Here is an 18,435-nt window from a genome sequence, read left to right on the forward strand (position 1 = left end):
GAATAGCTCCTCCAGGCAGTTCTTAGCTGTGTCTGTAGTGGAGGCCATAAGACATCTTAAACTTATTTCTGATTTGTCTCCCAAATGGCTTCATATATGAACCTGACTTGTCTTCTCTACCTGTGCACCAGACTCCTTCCCTGAGTTCAGCTGCCAGCTGTGTTGATCTGTGGGGTGTGTGTAGGGGACAAGATGGGGAGAGGAAAGGGGTGAATTTGTTCACTTAGAATTTGTTTGATCCTAGAACCCCAAGAGCAAACACAAAGATCAGGGTTTGTATTGCTTAACTTTAGTTGGATTGTTCTGACCTCAAATTTACATCAGATGTTGATCTGATCATGCTGTTTGGAATAAAGGCAGATTCCTCTAAACTGAGATCTGTTGCAAAGATGAAACCCACTGGTATGTACTCAGCTTGTTAATGCCATAGTATACACAATCTCGGCAAAGGCACCTGAAATCTGTAGGATCGAACCTTCTAGGGGTTTGCAAGATCAATGAAGAGGAGAAGCTTGCAAGCTGAATTAGGCCTTGGCATGCTATGGTGGGTGGAAGTTCAACAATTTTTATGTACTTCCAGACAGCAGAAGGTTAGGTCCAGGTGTTTGAAGGATCTAAAATGTTGAGTTGAACACATGGAACAATTGCATAAACACCAGTCACTTCTTGTTTTAAACTTCAAACAAACAAATGCTTAAATGTCCCTTGTTCCTCATGAAGAGTTGAAGGATTGCTGCTGTTGAGTGTCCTGGGAGGGGGGGGGGGAGTGCATTTTGCTTTACAGACAAATTAAGAAGTTTATGATCCAAATTAGATGTACCATTGATGTTGGTAAAGGATGGTGATGTGGAGGAGAGGGTAATGGGTTGGTGAAAGTTGCAACAGTGAAGGATCATGATGCTTTTATATTTGCATGTTATTTCCTCTTGTCCATTTTTAATTGTTTACTATGTTGAAATTAAAGACAGTGCTTAGAAAGCAGGCAAGGAGCTTGGAGACCAGTGTTGATGGGTAACATAAAAATCTAAATTGTGTGAGGGGTTTGGAGTTGGATGTTCAGTTGTCTCTGTGACTGATTAATCACATTTGTACTTTGAGATCCTAATTTGGATTTGGCAATTTATTTCTCCCTTGCTCTTCAAATTCCAGTTCTGTGGTGAAGAGGTAACTACTATTGTTCCAGGTTGTCTATCAAGTGGTACATGCTAGATAAAGGTGAAAAACTTAAGTGATAAGCGCTCTATTACCAGACTTCTGTATGTGTGAATATACTGATTTCAACTGATATTTGGTCCCTCCAACCTACCTGGGGTAGGAGAATAGCTGAGGGATAAGGTTAGGTCAGTATTAGCAAACTTGTACTGGTGTAATCAAACAGATTTTAAAATTGATCTAATTGAACTGGTGCTTATCCCTCAAGGTACATTAATTTGAACTGAGTAAAACCTCCCTTAAATCAGTTTAGCTCAATTTGGTAAGTTTCCAAAGTAAACGGGGTTTAAATTGATTTGAGTGAGTCTACATTAGAAGTTCGCACTGGTATAACTAGTGCAACTTTTCTAATACAGACCAGGCCTAGGACTGTAGGAGGATGCTGTTAGCTCTACTTCCTATTGTGGAGGGATTGGAGCAGGCAGCCCCAGAAGTGGAGCCTGTTGTAGGAAGCCTTTTTGACTGTAATGTGGATTTACATTGGGTAAGGATCAGTAGCCAGTGTTTTGAGATGCTTAGAATTATCTAATGCTTGAACCTTGTTCACTCTCTTGTCAGTTGCTTGTAAGTCATCACCTTTTCCTGATGCTTGAAACCAAGAGGCTTGCTGCTGGTTACTGTGAGATTCTAGTTTTCAGACAAATTAGGAGCTGCAGGAATGTAGCTGCAGTTGGAGAGTAGAGATGCATCAGTTCCCATGGCCGATTTAAGGCATTTTCTCTTTGATTACAGAAACAAATTAAAATGCTAAGGGAAGTCTCCAGTGAAACACTGGAGTCTAATTGTAAAATGATTTCCTGTATTTCTGGAGGGACGAATCTCATGTGACTTGACCATTCTGTGTTTAACTAACAGAAATTTGTTTGTTTGAAGGTACATGGGAATAGGACTCTCAGCCCAAGGAGTCAACATGAACAGACTTCCCGGTGAGTCATGTTAAGAATTGTTTGTACTCAGTGTATTAATCTTTGCAGTGGAATCATATGATTCTCAGAAAAACATGGTCTGTTTCCTCTTCAAGAGGTTGGAACGCAAGGATGCTGTTTGGAGAATGATGCATCTGAGCTATGGATGTGTTTGCATTTTTAGGGCTGGTCTTCCCAGTCCATGACTGTAAAGGTCTTGCTCATTGGGGTGGTGCTCCTGACTGCATGTGGGATTCCTGCCCTAAAATAAGTAAGCACTGATTGTGCACTTCGAGTTTGAACTCTTTTCTGCTATTGTAAGGCTACTTCACAGAAAGCTTGCATTTTATGCCTGCCCTACACACACATGTCCCGCTCCCCCCAGCCTGGGAGCCTTCGCAACCAAGCTGCTGCCAGTTGTTATATTGCCACATTACTTTTAGTAGTACTTTTTAACATAAGATCTTTGAGTTAGTGAGTTTTCTTTCTTTAGGAGATTTAAAAGGAACAAAATATTGAAAATAATTCTTAATAAACAAGAGGACATTCAGTTTTAGATGCTGAGTCCTGGTGACCCACCCAGTTCTTTCAGCTGGCTGTTGACATTAGAATGTTCCTGTGTTTAGCAGAATAAATGGGGGTGGGAGAAGGGAGGATAAGTAATCAGAGAGGGTTGGGGAGAAGGAATTTTTTTTGAAACCTTATTTGTTTACATTAGTGGACCAAATGGACTAGAATAACTGGTTGGTTGATATGATGGTCTATAGCTAAAGCACATGTAGAGAAGGAGAGGCAAGAGACGCAGGTAAATTCCAGATTACCTGAATGGTTCAGGGGACAAAACTCTGACAACTCTTTGACAATTGCAATTCTCATTTCAGTGGATGCTTCCGCATTTCAGATGATCTGAACTGTGAACAGTTGCATTTGCCTGGACGCTTACTGTCTATGAGACTGACTCCTTTTTTGTTACTTGTTTGTGACCTTTTTCCTGTTTGGTAGGAGCTTTATCAGAGGTTAGAAATAGCCAGTTTTCGCCTAGAGAAGGGAGTGGGAAATAAAGCAGTTTTAAAAGTATTAAGTCCTAGCATTAATAGCCCAAGCCCTTCAAGGGAAGGAAATCTTAATGTGTTCAAAGTCTAGGGAAAAAAGTCCGTTGCAGTAATTGGAATGCACAAACTGAAACAAATGCATCCAATGCATACAACAGCAGTCAAAATTATCAATGCTCAGACAATAAAGCTTAAACTGTCTCATTCCCAGGTGTATTATGCCTGTGAATTGACAGTTTATGAAGGATTTTGCACAAGCAATCTTCTAGGAGAGCTACTGTGGGAAGTTAGTGAAAATCTCCTGCAGCAGGGATGTGAGACATGTAAGGACTCTGGGTTGGAATGTGTCCTGACCCTTGGCTCCTCTTCCTGCTGCCACAAGTTTGCACTGATCTATAGCATAGTGGTCTTTATGGAACCTACATTTCTGCAGTCAGCTCTCAACTAAACTTTCTGTCTCTGAACTAGAAAGGATGGCTGGGAATGCATAGCTGAGATCTTGGGTGGGGGAATCTGTAGACAGCCAGAGTCCGCTAAGGTGCTAGAAGTACAGGCTGGTGGCAGAATAGAGCTGGGGAGAATCTTGTTGAAGCATTGTGCAAGGTGTTGGGGAGAGAGAAATAGCAGCAGCTGTGAAGAGGGATGAGAGGAGGGAAAATTGGCTATTTCTCCAGCTATCCAAGGGTTAAGAGTGAAGTCAAAAGCAAGAGAACATTTTTGTCTAATCTCAGGCTTAATTTTTGCTCTGCCTATCATGTTTATATTCAAAGCATTGCAGGCCACTAGAACATGCAGCCCTTTATATGTTTGATAGCTATACAAGTTAAAGTTAGAAAAGCAGCTACTGAGGCTGGTCCTGCAGACCAGTGCTGCTGTGATCTGTATCTGCCAGCACTGGCAGAGCCAGCAGAACCTTGGCATGGTGTGCGCATACATGTGCACACTGCCTTCCAGTGACGCCTTTTAGCTGACGAAAGACTGGCAGTGAGGGGCTACAGAGGTCTGGAGTCTTCCTAGGCCACATGGTCACTGTGATGAATAAAAGTTCAGAGTGTCATGCTGCCAAAAATAAGCAGCTACTGGATTTCACTAGTAGCACTTCTTCTCCCAGGACTATCAAATAATACTTGTGTATTGGAAGGCCTGATGTTTGAGGCATTGTAATGATTCTGTTTTTGGATTATATATGGGGCCCCATGTAGTCTGTGGTCCTGGAATTTGCTGTAGATTCCCACCCGTTTCTGCAGAACTGTTTCAGGCTTTCAATTAATTGTTTTTCTCAACTGTTTGGTTGCAAAGAGAATCTAACAAACATGAACCAAGTGCAGAGTGATGCAGTAACCTCTGCCAACCTGCTAAAACAAGGGCTCTGTGTTGTGAACTGGCCCAGTCATCTCAATGAGGATTAATACTAAACCTCAGTGATGCTTGAAAAGTCAACATTTACTCTTTCACTTCTGATGTCTTCAGCAGACTCATCCAACTAATGTGTTTAGCCACAGTCCCAAAAAGCAGGTGCAAAAAGCCCCAGCTGCCCCCTTACCCTACTACCAAAACCCTCAGGTCTCTCCTTGTTAATTTCTGCAAGGCAGTTGTGTATTCAGCACAAAATTCTGCTGTACACTTACAATTAAAAATGATGAGGCACTGTAAAATTAAAATGGAATATTAAGATACAGTATTACCAGGGTGACCATGCTAGTGAAATATACTTTCATATTGAATACAAACTTCTTTTAACATCTGCAGCTGCTGCAGAATTTCTGATTTGCTGCATGGGTATGCTGCAAAATCCAGGTGCCTTGCTGAAGAATTTAGGTCAAGCTTGCTGTGGAGTACACAGGCTCTAAACCAGTTCGTTGCAATTTAAGACAGTGTTGTGCTGGAATGGTTGTTCTTAAAGTTCCAAGATCACCATGCTTCCTTGTTTGAACTTTCATGTGCTTCTTTCTCTGAAAGACTCCTCTCTCCTTTGTACTCGGACAAAGTCCTAGTGAGTATTCTGTGGTCAGTACTATGACAGGTAATCTGATAGGCATTTCATCTTTAGTTTACAGCTCTTTGATCTTAGGCCTGGTCTACACTGACGATGGAGGTTGACATAACGTCACTTACGTCAATCTCTGAAAGCCTGCGTCTACACTGGTACGGCAGTTCTGTTGAATTTAAACCGCGGCAAAAGTCGGCGTAATAAAACCACCTCTGCAAGTGGTGTAGCGCCTAAATCGATTTTATTGGGTCAATTTTGCGTCAGTGTAGACAGAGCGTAACGTAATTCGACATTAATGGCTTCTGGGAAGTATCCCACAATACCCCGTTGTGACCGCTCTGGACATTCACACTCTGCTGTTATGTGCACACGCTACCTGGAAATGGCCCTTCCCCTCATGCCCTGGGAAAATTTGAATTTTCATTTCCTGTGCAGCCAGTGTGGTCGCTGGACTCCTCATGGCTACGGCAAGGCCCAAATGCGCTCCAGCATGGAGTCAGCCAGAGGTCTTAAATCTCATCGGTCTGTGGGGCAAGGAGTCCGTTATGGCTCAGCTCAGAGCCAGCAAAAGGAATTTGGACATTTACGGGAAGATATCCCAGGGCATGCTGGAAAAGGGACACAACAGGGACGTGCAGCAGTGCTGCGTGAAGATCAAGGAGCTGTGGCAGTCATATCAGAAAGCCAGGGAAGCTAACAGCCGTTCTGGCTCCTCACCAAAAACATGCCGCTTCTACGAGGAGCTGCATGCAATTCTCAGCAGCAGCCCACCACAGTGCCGCCCCACAGCATCAATACCTCCGCTAGATCACAGTCCATGGACAATGATGAGGACTCCGTGGACGAGGAGGAGGCTGAGGAGAGCAGGGTGCAGGAGAGCGGGGTGTCCATTCTCCCAGACAATCAGGACCTATTCCTGACCCCAGAGCAGTCCAGCAGCACACAGGACAGCAATAATGATCCCGGGGAAGGCACATCTGGTGAGTTTTTTTTTCTTCTTAGCAGTTCTGTCCTTTTAAAAGGGGGCGAGGGGGACAGGAAGGGGATTTCAGGTATTTAGCAGACTTTATGGGGGAAGGGGGTTACCCCCAGAACAGATTACTTATGTGCAGAGATATGCTCTGAGAATCATCAGTTGATATCTCAAGGAAACTTTCATGTAGGTAATCTGTTATCCTTTGCACAAGGTTTCGGGGGAGGGCAGCTTTGTTCCTTCCTCCCCAGTAGGCTACTTTGCCATGCCAAGCTGCAATCAAGGGAGCCAGCATCATGGCGGAACACAGCATAGCGGCATAAGGACCAGGCTGGTACCCTGCTGCATGCAGCAAATCTTCCCTTTCCTCATGCATTACGCTCAGGAGACTGATATCGCTCATGGTCACCTAGGGAAGACAGCGCCTGTTTAAAATACCCGAGCTGTACAGCAGATACCCTGTACCTCTGTATTCCCCATTGTAGTGTCCTACCAAGTCACTTTAATTATTGTGATTTGGTTTCAGAAGGGACTATTAACCCCCTGCGCTGTCCTCAGATACCCTGTGGCCGCCTCGTGACAAAACGGTGATCCAATTTAAACTATGTTGCCCAGGCACCCCTCTAATACAGAGCATTTTAAATGAGCTTTTTAAAGATCATTGATCCTCTCTATAGCACAGTAAAGTGCCCCTGGCTTACCATCTCTGTAGCGGCACAGCGAGCCAACCCTTCTGGGATGTTAGGAATGGAATGAGGGTCTGGGTTTGCCTTGTGCACTGCAAGGGGAGTATTTTATACATAGTTGCAATTGTTTCATTTTCTTGGATCTTCTAACAATGACAACCTTGTGCATTTCTTTTCGTTCTGTAGACACCTTGGCACAACCCTCTAAAAATGCTGTGGAAAGACTATCGCAGATTAGAAAGAGGAAAAAAATATCAAGAGACAACATGTTTGGCAAGCTCACGAACGCCTCTGCGGCCACAGACAGAGCTCAGAGTGTAGCAGCTGACCTTGTCCCAGAATATGGACATCGACAGGGAGAGTCGCAGAGAAATGCAGGAGCATGATCGCAGCACCACGCAGGAGGTGCTGCAAATCATGTGTGACCAGGCAGACATGCTCTGGTGGCTTGTGGAGCTTCAGGAGGAGCAGAGGTCGGACAGAGTCCCGCTGCAGCCCCTCCAATAACACTCCTCCACCTATGTCTTTGCTGCCCTGCACCTCCCACACCCTGAAGAGGTCTCGGAGAAGAATGGCCAGGCTGCAGTACGTGATGCACTTCGCCCCGGTGGAGGCGAGCAGAAAGCAGCGGCAGCCCCGCTGACAGCTGGCCTGAAAGAAACCACGCTACCCTTGAGACTGTGAATGAACACTCCCCCCAATCCCCCCATGACTTGAATGTTCATAAATAAAAGTTTGCATCATTTCAACATGTTTTTTTATTAAATCATATCTTGTTTGGAAGGGATTTGGATGGTACTGATATCAATGGTGGGGGGGATGTTGAACGAAGGCAAATAACAGACAGGAACAGAAATCAGTCCTGCATCTCATTGCAGAACCTGGTTTTCAATGCTTCCCTAATGCAAAGCGCTCCTCGGTTAGCTCTCAGCGTATTGCTGGCATCGGGCTACTTATAATTGGCAGCCAGTCTTTCTGCCTCCACAGCCCAACCCTGGGGGAACCTCTCTCCCTTCGCTTCACACACATTATGAAGAACAGAGCATGCAGATATCACTGACGGGAGGTTCTTTTCACTCATATCCAGCCTAGTGAGCAGACTTCTCCATCTGGCCTTTAACGCCCAAACACACATTCAACAACCATTCTGCAAGTGCTTAACCTGTTGTTAAAACACTCCTTGTCACTGTCAAGGTGCCCGGTGTACGGCTTCTTTAGCCAAGGGAACAAGGGGTAAGCAGGATCCCCCAGGATCACTATTGGCATTTCCACACCCCCAATGTGAATTTTTTGGTCAGGGAAGAAAGTGCCCACCTGCATGTTAGAGAACAGCCCAAATTCCGAAATACGCGCGCATCATGCACCTTCCCAGACCACCCCACATAGATGTCAGTGAAAAGACTCCTGTGATCCAAAAGGCCCTTCAGGACCATGGAAAAGTACCCCTTTAGGTTTATGTACTCGGTTGCTAGGTGGGCAGTCGCTAAGATAGGGATGTGCGTCCCATCAATGGCCCCTCCGCAGTTTGGGAACCCCATCGCGGCAAACCCATCCACTATGTCCTGCACATTTCCCCAAAGTCACTAGCCTTCATAGCAGAAGTCTAGTGATGGGCCTGCACACTTGAATCACAGCAGTGCCCACTGTAGATTTACCGACTCCAAATTGATTTCCAACCGAGCAATAACAGTCGGGGGTTGCCAGCTTCCACAGAGCGATGGCGACTCTCTTCTCCACCATTAGAGCTTGTCTCAAGCTAGTATTCATGTGTTTCAGGGATGGGCCTAGCTCCGAGCCAAGTTCAAGGAAAGTGGCCTTTTGCATATGAAAGTTTTGCAGCCACTGGTCATCATCCCACAGCTGCATAACGATGCGGTCCCACCAGTCTGTGCTTGTTTCCCGGGACCAGAACTGGTGCTCCACAGACTGCAGATGATGGGTTATGTCCTGCAGCAATCGGGAATTGTGCCGCTCGTTGGCTTGTAGCAGGGCAGCCTCGGTGGCATTGCAGTTGCCTGTGCTTCGGCTTCTTGCTCTACTTCGAAAATATTCAATGATAAGCTGCAATGTATTTGTGACGCTCACAATAATAGTGCAGAGTTGAGCTGGCTCCATGTCTCTGCAGCAATGGCGAGCGCACGGAATAAACAAATGGCGTGAAAATTGGTGTCCTGTTTGTTTGGGGGAAGAAGGAAAGGGGAAGGAGTTTTGCATCATGGGACGATGACACTTGTCCCAACAGCCACCGGGGCTAGTTGCACTGTGGGATAGCAACCCACAGTACATTGCTTTGAATGTCGACACAAGCGTGGCGAGTGTGGATGCACGAGCCCAGCGCAAAGAGTGTGGTGTGTACACGCTCCAGCGACTTCTGAAAATCAGTGGGTGAAAGTCGACTTTAAGTATGTCGACTTCACTCTGCAGTATAGACATACCTTTAGTTACCAAACTAAACTGTTTAGGTCAGGCTCTTGTGTTTCCAGCTAGCTTCCATGTTTAGATTTCACACTGATGTTGCTGAAGAATTATCTTCCTGTTTGGTTTGCTTATTTTATATACTTTATAGCATGCACATTTCTAGCAAGAGTTTAGCAGAGATCAATTGATATCAATAGGATTATTTTTATTATATGTGTTAATTTTTTTAACACTTGTTTCAGAACTTCCATCTGAATAGGACTTGAGCACTATTGTCAAATAACTATTACACATGGGCATCAGGTGCTTTAAAATGTAAATAACTTATCTAAACAGAGAATAGGCATCTCAGGATGTCTGTTAATGGAGCCCATGTGATGGGTGCGGTGAGTGGAAAATGAATTTTAAGTTCAGTGGTAAAGACCCATATATCCAGATAGTGGAGCAAACCTGGTATATTCAATTCTGGGCACTGAATTACCAAAAAGCTATTGACAAGCTGGAATTTTAAAGAGCAGCACTGGTGATCAGGGAGACTGAGCACATGGAAAGAATCAAAGCCTGTAGATTGGCTAATAAAGTGGGGAGTGGAAGGTCATAATCTCCAAATACAGGTATGGTATAAACACTGAAGTGGCATTATTTAGGCTGATGCATGACGTTACAACTAGGAGTGACTGGATGAAGTAAAGAAAAGGATAATTTAAGCTGAATATCAGGAAAAATATCTTTTGTTTTGAAATCAGGTGGCTGGGGAAGTAGTGAGAGCCCCACTATTCGGCGTGTTTAAAATAAGACTGTAGGACACGATGCAGCTCTGGGACTGGATCATCTAATAGGTACTTTCCATCTGTGGTTTCTTTGATTCTACAGAAGAACCAGAATGCTTCCTGGGGATTGAAGTATCCGGGGGACCGCTGATGTCAGTATATTAGAGAGGTAACCAGGATGGTTGGTCAGGAAGACAAGTTTGAATTTTTGCTGTATCTCACTATTAATAACAATGTATATTATTGTAGTGCCTAGGGGCTCTAGTCATGGACTGGGCCCTTTTGCGTTAGTTATTATACGAACAGAACAAAGCAGGTGCTGCCCTAAAGAGCTTACAATCTAAGTATCAGACAAGAGACAAAAGATGATACAATACTGATGGATGGGGAGCACAAGGAAACAATGAAACAGTGTTGGTTAGCATGACAAGCAGTGGTCTCAGCACATCAGTAGCTAAACTGTTGTCAACTTTTTTGAAAACAGCATGGTAAAGGAGAGTTTGAAGGAGGGTAATGAGGTAGTACGAAGGTGCTTATTTAAAAAATTTGATGTGTGGGAGAATGAAAATTGGCATCATGGGCCAGTCAGAGGTGGGAGTCGAAATCTCAACAGTGAATGAGCGATGCTAGGTAGAATAGGGATAGGCCCTGAAGGGCCTTGTAAGTGAAGACAAATAGTTTGTTTGTGCTAGAGAAGGGGGGAGCCAGTGGAGGGATGATATGGCTAAAGCGACGGGGTAGGAATACGATCTTTGCTGCAGCACTGTGAACGGAGATGAATGGAGACAATATTGCTTGCGTCAATGCCAGAGAAAAGGATGTTGCAGTAATTGAGATGTGACTTGAGAGTTTTAGCACTGTGGCTGAAGACGTAAGGCCCTATCTTAGAAATGTTAGATAGAAAGATTCTACAAGATTTAGACAACCTGGATAAGAGAACATAGCGAGAGATCTGAGTCAAAGATGACAACCAGAGGATGGGCCTGAGTGCCAGGCAGGCTGGTGGTGATGTCTGCCGTGATCCAGGAAAGAGGCACTGGGAAGAGGAGGAGCTCGGTTTGGTCATGTTGAACTTGAGCTGGTGACTAGAATTCCATAAGGAGATGTCAGAGAGACAGGCCAAGATTTCAGTTTGGGCAGGAGACAGATCTGGACTAGAAGTAGACCTGTGAGTCACATGCATAGAGACAGTGGTTGAATTTGTGTTTGTGGATGAGATCACCCAGGACTAAGGTGTAGTGGGAGAAGAGAAGGGGACCAAGGACGGAACCTTGTGGAACCCACACAGAAACTTGGAGGAGGGGATGAGGAAGATCTCTGAAAGATACTCTGCAGGAGCAATCAGAGAGGTTGGAGAACCAGGGGTATGTCTGCACAGCAGCTGGGAGGGTTCTGCACAGCAGCTGGGAGGGTTCTGCATAGCACAGTTAGACAGATGCTAGCTCTTTTCCAGCTACTGTGCTAAAAATAGCAGTATGGCTGTGGTAGCCCAGGTTAGCCCCTGTGTATGTACCCAGGGGGTCAGGCAGGCTTGTACTTAGCTGGCTAGCTTGAGCTGTTGCCTGTGCCACCACAGTCTCACTGCTATTTTTAGCATGCTAGCTAGCTTGAGCAGAGTTTGCATGTGTCTGTTTACCCATGTTGGGAAGCATGCTCCCCGGTGCTTTGTAGACATACCTCAGAAGAAGACAGAGTCATGGAAACTGAGAGAGGATGAGATTTCAAAACAAGAGCATGGTCAATGATGTCAAAGATGACTGCCAGGTCAAAGAGGATAAAGATGGAGTAAGTGGTTCTGAGCTTTGGCTAGGAAGAGGTCATTAGACTTTGAGAGCAGTTTCAGTGGCGTGCAAGGGGTGGATGCTGGATTGGAGAGGGTCTAGGATGGAACTGGAGGAGAGGAACTCCAGACAGTGGTTTGTAGACAGCACATTACTCCACTGAGTGGATTTGGGTGGGGGGAGATAGGTGGGCAGGAGAGGCACCCCATGCTTGCAGCAACTCCCACTGTCAGGCAGGTCTAATTTAAGTTAGTATTGCCTGGCTTCTCCTCTTACCAGCCTATCTGAAGTCTTTGCTTGAACCTTCCTATTTAGGTGGACTCTTAACATTTGAGATGTAGTTCTTTGCATGTAAATTGTTCACCAGTAATGGACCAGCTGGTAGCAGTCTGCACTGGTAATCCTTGTCACAAAGCTCTCGAATGCATGCAGTGGACTTGGCTGCGGGTTCCCTGCTGTGCATTTATGTAGGCTGTCTTTGCAAAAGGATTCCTTTGTATAGCTAGTGTCTTCAAAGTCCCATGCATGTAATATGTAGAGTTAATTTCCTGGAAATTTTTAATTAGTAGTTGGTCTTTATCTGTTTTAATTGTATGGCATGCTCCTTTCCATGCACCTCAGTACAATTGGTCTGCCCAGCTGACTGTGAGAGAAATATAATTTTGAAGGAAAAGGGAATAAACCACTGGAACTGCAAAAGAAACTACCCACATCAACTTGGTATATTAAACTGAAACGATGAATGATTATGGTTCACCATAGCTTCTCAGCACAGTAGTAATTCAGCTTGTACCAGTCACTCATAAGGGCTTGCAATATATGTGACTTCTCCCTGTTAGAGGATATCAGAGATGAAATTGTCTTTTGAACCACTGTGTTCCTGTGATTTCCCTGTCTTTCACATGGATGCTCTTATTCCTGACAGCAAGAGTTATCTGTTCTCAGGTTAACTGAACTTCATGCTGACTGACTACTTTGTAGCTAAGTCCTCAGAAATGTGTATTGTAGCATAAAGTACTCCCATGAATTTTTAGGAGACTCCTGCTTCTCATAATGAAGTGTTCAAAAGCCACATCATCCAGTCAGTATTAGACAGAATTCCGTATACTTCAGTGTTGGTTTTGAGTAAGAATGGCCAGAATTGAACCTAAGTCTGGAATAGGCTGAGGCAGTAGAATTTCTTTTTCTCTGGGGAAGGTGTGCTGCAGCCAGATTCTTTCCCTTAGACTTGCTTGTTTTTAATAATTTTCAATCTTCTTTTCACCTGACAGCCACCTGTCAGGCCAAGCTGCGACAGGGAATCGTGTCTAAATACCATAACCAGACATGTCATCTTGATTTCATTGATATTCAGTCTCTTACATCATATTAACTGGATTGTGATATGCCAGCCAAGTGTAATTTTGTAACACCTGCAATACTTTCTTATGCTAGGTAAGGGTTCTATGTGTCAGTGGAACTCAGGACTGAACCTTAGCTTAATAGTACATGATTTTAGGCCTTATGTACATGGAGAAATTGCACCGGTGTAACCTAAGATGTGACTTTAAACCAGTGCAAACCACAAAGATGCTCTTATTTTGGTTTAGTTTAAATCAATTGGGAACAGATTTAAATTGAAAACAAAATAAGCCCCTTAAACCAAAATAAGAGTTCTATCTATGTGGATTAGCACTGTTTTAACTAAATCAGTTTAAAATCTGAATTAAATTCAATGTTGCAGCTTTTGCATGTAGATTAGGCTTTAGGCTTGATCTACACATATTTTGAACTGGTATAACTAATTCAGTTAGGGATGATCTTTTTTTAACCATAAAAGTTTATTCTGGTACAAGCCCTCCAATGTGATTGCAGTTATGCTGGTATAAAAGCACCTTATACTGATATAGTTTATTCTCCCTTTTCGTACAGGAATAGTTGTATGAGTTTTAAGCACCTTTTTAACGGTATAACTGTGTCCTACTGAGGGATGTACCTCTTGAACTATACTTGTATACTTAAAGCAGTACAGCTTTTTGTGCAGAAAATACCTTAGTTTTTCATATCCTTCTGTACTTTCTTCCCCCACAACACTTATTTAGTTTTTTTAAACCCCTGTAAGTTCTCCTAAACAGGACAGCTTCATAAAGTGAGAGAGTACGTACAACCTGCTTTTATTCCTTCAGCAGTGGGCCCCGTGAAATTTAATTATTTGGCGTATGTCTAGAGAATACTACATTGGTTTCTGAACAGATTTCTCTGTATCTCTTTCAGTTTTATTCTTCCCCTTTGGCTGCTATGTCATATACTACAAATCAATTTCCAGCTACATGAGAAACCTTCATTCAAACTGAAGACTTTTTTTAAAAGTTTATTGAAAAAGTTGTTAATTTAGGATCTTATCAAATCTACAAATGTCTTGTCAGCTTTTTAGATAATTGTTATGGTTTCTGGGATTCTCAGTGAAGATACTCCTAGTAGACAGTAATTAATGATATTTTGCACTTATATAGTCGTTAATTTGAGGATCCCAAATAACATCACAAACACTAATCATCCCAACTGCCTTGTGAAGTAAGTAGTAATGATCAGTTTTGTAGATATATAAACCGAGTTTATGAATGTTTAGTAACTTGACTAAGATGACATCAGCAAGTTGCTCTAAAACTTTTGTTACCCCTAGCTTGTTACCAAGACGAATGACGTATTTAAATACTTTCGTCAGATTAGGCACCCTGGATGTCTGGGGTGGGGGTAAGCCGTGTCTGCAATGTCATTTACCTAGCACAGAACATCTTTTTCTTTCTGGGTTTGAAAGTTAGCTAGCCCCACTCCTGATTGCAAATGGAACTAGAACCCACAGACTGCATGGAAATTCCTGCCTGACAAGCTTTAGGCACAGAATGTGTCAGTCTGCTGTTTGAATGTCTTTGTATTGTTTATATGCAGTGTTGTTGTAGCTGTGTCAGTTTCAGGATATTGGAGAGACAAAGTGGGTGAGGTGAGGTAATATTTGTACTGTTATGTTAAATCTGGAAGCTGCTTGCTGAATGACTGTGCGTCCTCTTTCTGAGTGTGATAAGTGCAGTAAGGAGTTAATGAATGTTCAAGACCTTGTAACTGTTTCTTGGTTAGCATGGAATTGCTGTCATGGAGCTTGTGAACCTGTTTATGAAGTCACATGCAGATCACCCTTTCAGGAGAGATCTGTGCTCATTATTAGAGTGAGCTCATGTGGTCTATTCTATACTCATTGCATAGCAATGCATTAGGGCTCTGTTTGCCATTTAACCTTTTCAGGGCTGATAGGAAATGTATCTGAGACACACTTGGTGAGTGAGATAATATCTTTTATTGGACCAGCTTCTGTTGGTGAGAGACAAGCTTTTGAGCTTACACAGAGTTTGAAAGCTTGTCTCTCTCACCAACAGAAGTTAGTCCAACAGAAGATATTACCTTACTCACCATGTGTCTCTAATATTCTAGGACCAACAAGCCTACATTAGCACTACATACAGGACATGTATCTGGCAGCAATTTTCAAAAGAATGTTGAATCAAGTGACTTGAGTGTCAGGAAATGCACCAGGTTTAGGCCCCAACCAAGCCTTTCCCAGCACACACTGTCAGGGCTCACTGTGGAATGGCAGGTTCAATGCCAAAGGCTTCAGGCCTCTGATGCCTCTTCTTTTGAAGATGGACTTTTTGGCCTCTAGTGGGTGACATGGCTTCCAAGTTTTGTTTGTCCAGACACTTCCTATGTTGCTTGTGCTGGCCTAGTGTTACTTTAGAAGGCTAACCTTCTTCACTAAGTGCTCTGACAAGGCAGGTCTCTAGCCATGGCTATGATGGTTCTTGCACTGGTGGTGTGGCCAGCCTTTCTCACTGGCAGTAGCAGGGAGCATCTCTGCAGGGTGTCCCTCCAGCATTAAGCCAGGAGGCACTTTACCTGCAGGATTCCATGTCAATCACTACCTTCCCTGTGGAGAAACACTTTGGTACTCCCAGTTTTAGGGCAGGACATCTGCTTTATCCTGAATTTGCTTTGGTTTCAGTTTTGGCTGAAGGAGGACAGGGTGGAGTGCTTAGGAAATGGCTCTTATCATGCTGGCTGGATGGGGGGGCATTTATTATATTATGTGACATCAGTATGTCAAAATCATAATAATTCATGTGAGATATGCCATGTCAGGTACTGTTAGAAAGGTTATAATATGCTAAGTAAGATGATAATACTTTTGTTCATGTGTTTATATGTGTAATGGAAGTTACGGATATATTGGCTATAGCTATATTTCAAATTGTTCTGTATGAGACACACCCTAGACAGGGTGGCGGCAGAACAATAGCCTGATTGATGGCCCATTGAGACATCCACAGATGCAAGGGTACCAGGGGGAAAAGCCAAAGGTATACCTGATGGGTCACCAGGACTTGTTCATGTGACTCTGAACTCCATTTTTGATTCCTGTAAAATTCCATAAACAGCATGATAGAGGCCAGAATATATAAGGCAGAGGCCTGGGAAGCCATTTTGTCTTTCAGTTGGGATTCAGCTTCAGCTACCAACCTACCTCTGGATCAGCTCATCTACAACTGAACTGAAGCTGTGAAATAAAGGACTGGGACCCATCCAAGTATTGGATGAATACCAGAGGGAGTATACAAATCTGCAAACTCCACAATTCTTCTAGAAACCTGATGTATATGGACTTTCAAATCAATTGTATGTGTCTGATTGCTTTAATCATTTAACATTTCTCTTATAGTTTGTTTCTTTCCTGTTATAATAAACCTTTAGTTTTAGTTACTAAAGGATTGGCTGACAGCATGGTATTTTGGGTAAGATCCAAACTTATATTGATCTGGTGCTGTGGCTGACCCTTTGGGGTCAGAAGGAACCTTTTTATTAAAGAGCATAGAGTTGAAATAACTGGTCTCTCTACTGGACCTGGTGGCTGATTGGGAGCTGGAGACTGAAATGCAGTAAAGGGGACTATGTGTATTTGTATACTGGCTTCTTGATAACCCGTGTGGGGAATTAGAAGCACAGTTTGTGGCCGGTTGGAAAGTCTGACTTCAGTGTCATCTAACAGTGCTGGGAGAATCTGCTCTCCTTTTACAGCCTGCCCTGACCTTGGCATTTTCAGGTGGCTGCCCTAGGCACAGAAGGGTCACAGCTCTGACCTGATGTGTGTGGTTTGAAAGCAAGCTGAGGACTTCCCAAAACAACTGAACATAAGACTGGCCAGACGAGGTCAGACCAATGGTCCATCTAGCCCAGTGTTCTGTCTTCTGACAGTGGCCAATGCCAGGTGCTTCAGAGGGAATGAATAGAAACAGGGCAGTTATCAAGTGATCCATCTTCTGTTGTCCAGTCCCAGCATCTGGCAGTCAGACTTTAGGGACACCCAGAGCATGGGGTTGCATCCCTGACCATCTTGACTTATAGCCATTGATGGACCTGCCCTCTATGAATTGATCTAATTCTTTTTGAAGCCAGTCATAGTTTTGGCCTTCACAACATCCCCTGGCAACAAGCTCCACAGGTTGATTGTGCATTATGTGAAGAAGTACTTTCTTTTGTTTGTTTTTCACCTGCTGCCTATTAATTTCATTGAGTGATGCCTGGGGGACACCACTATTTACTTCTCTCTATTCTGAAAACTGACCATTTATTCCTACCCTTTGTTTCTTGCCTTTTAACCAGTTACAGATCCATGAAAGGATCTTCCCTCTTATCCCATGACTGCTTACCTTGCATAAGAGCCTTTGGTGAGGGAGCTTGTGAAAGGCTTTCTGTAAGTCCAAGTACGCTAAATCCACTGGATCAACCTTATTCACATGTTTGTTGACCACCTCAAAAAATTCTAATAGTTGGTGTGACATGATTGCCCTTTACAAAAGTTTTGTCTCTTTCCCAACAAATTGTGTTCGTTTGTGTCTGATATTTCTGTTCTTCTGTTCTGTAGTTTCAATCAGTTTGCCTGGTACTGAAGTTAGGCTTACCTGCATGTAATTGCCAGCATTGCCTCGGGAGCATTTTTAAAAATTGGCATCATATTAGCTACCCTCCAGTCATCTGGTGCATACCTCAGTTAGTAGTTGTGCAATTTCATATTTGAGTTCTTTCAGAACTCTTGGGTGAATAATCATCTGGTCCTGGTGACTTTATTACTTATCAGTTTATTCCAAAATCTCCTCTATTGACACCTCAGTCTGGGACAGTTCCTCAGATTTGTTACCAAAAAAGAATGACTCGTGTAGGAATCTCCCTTACTTTCTCTGTAGTGAAGACCAATGCAAAGAATTCATTAGCTTCTTGGCAACAGCCTTGTCGTCCTTGAGTGCTCCTTTAACACCTTGATTGTCCAGTGCACTGATTGTTTGGCATTCTTCCTGCTTTTGATGTACTGAAAAATATTTTGCAGTTAGTTTTTGTGTCTTTCGCTAGTTGCTTTTCAAATTCTTTTTTGGCCTGCCTAATTATATTTTTACACTTGACTTGCCAGAGTTTATGCTGCTTTCTATTTTCCTCAGTAGCACTACCTCTCAAGTGCAAACAGAATGTGTTGTCATGGGAAAAATACTAATTTCCTAGTCTAGTGAGAGGCTTCCATTGAAGAATGGGGTGTACTGTGTGACACAGTTAACAAACCTGGAAATCATT

The 18,435-nt window shown here is 43.4% G+C and overlaps 1 protein-coding gene across 3 annotated transcripts in view; it reads left to right on the forward strand.

Moving 5' to 3' along the window:
• The window catches only part of RANBP10 (RAN binding protein 10), a 155,049-nt gene that overhangs the window by 25,741 nt on the left and 110,873 nt on the right, over nt 1–18,435 (forward strand). For all 3 annotated transcript variants that reach the window (XM_067553055.1, XM_067553063.1, XM_067553071.1), the window contains exon 3: nt 2,086–2,138. In XM_067553055.1, coding sequence (XP_067409156.1) covers nt 2,086–2,138 — 53 coding nt within the window. The remainder of the gene's footprint in view (nt 1–2,085; nt 2,139–18,435) is intronic.

This window comes from Emydura macquarii, unplaced genomic scaffold, assembly GCF_026122565.2.
Source record: "Emydura macquarii macquarii isolate MOO-44397 ecotype Brisbane River unplaced genomic scaffold, CSIRO-AGI_Emac_v2 contig_295, whole genome shotgun sequence".
Lineage (NCBI taxonomy): Eukaryota > Metazoa > Chordata > Testudines > Chelidae > Emydura > Emydura macquarii.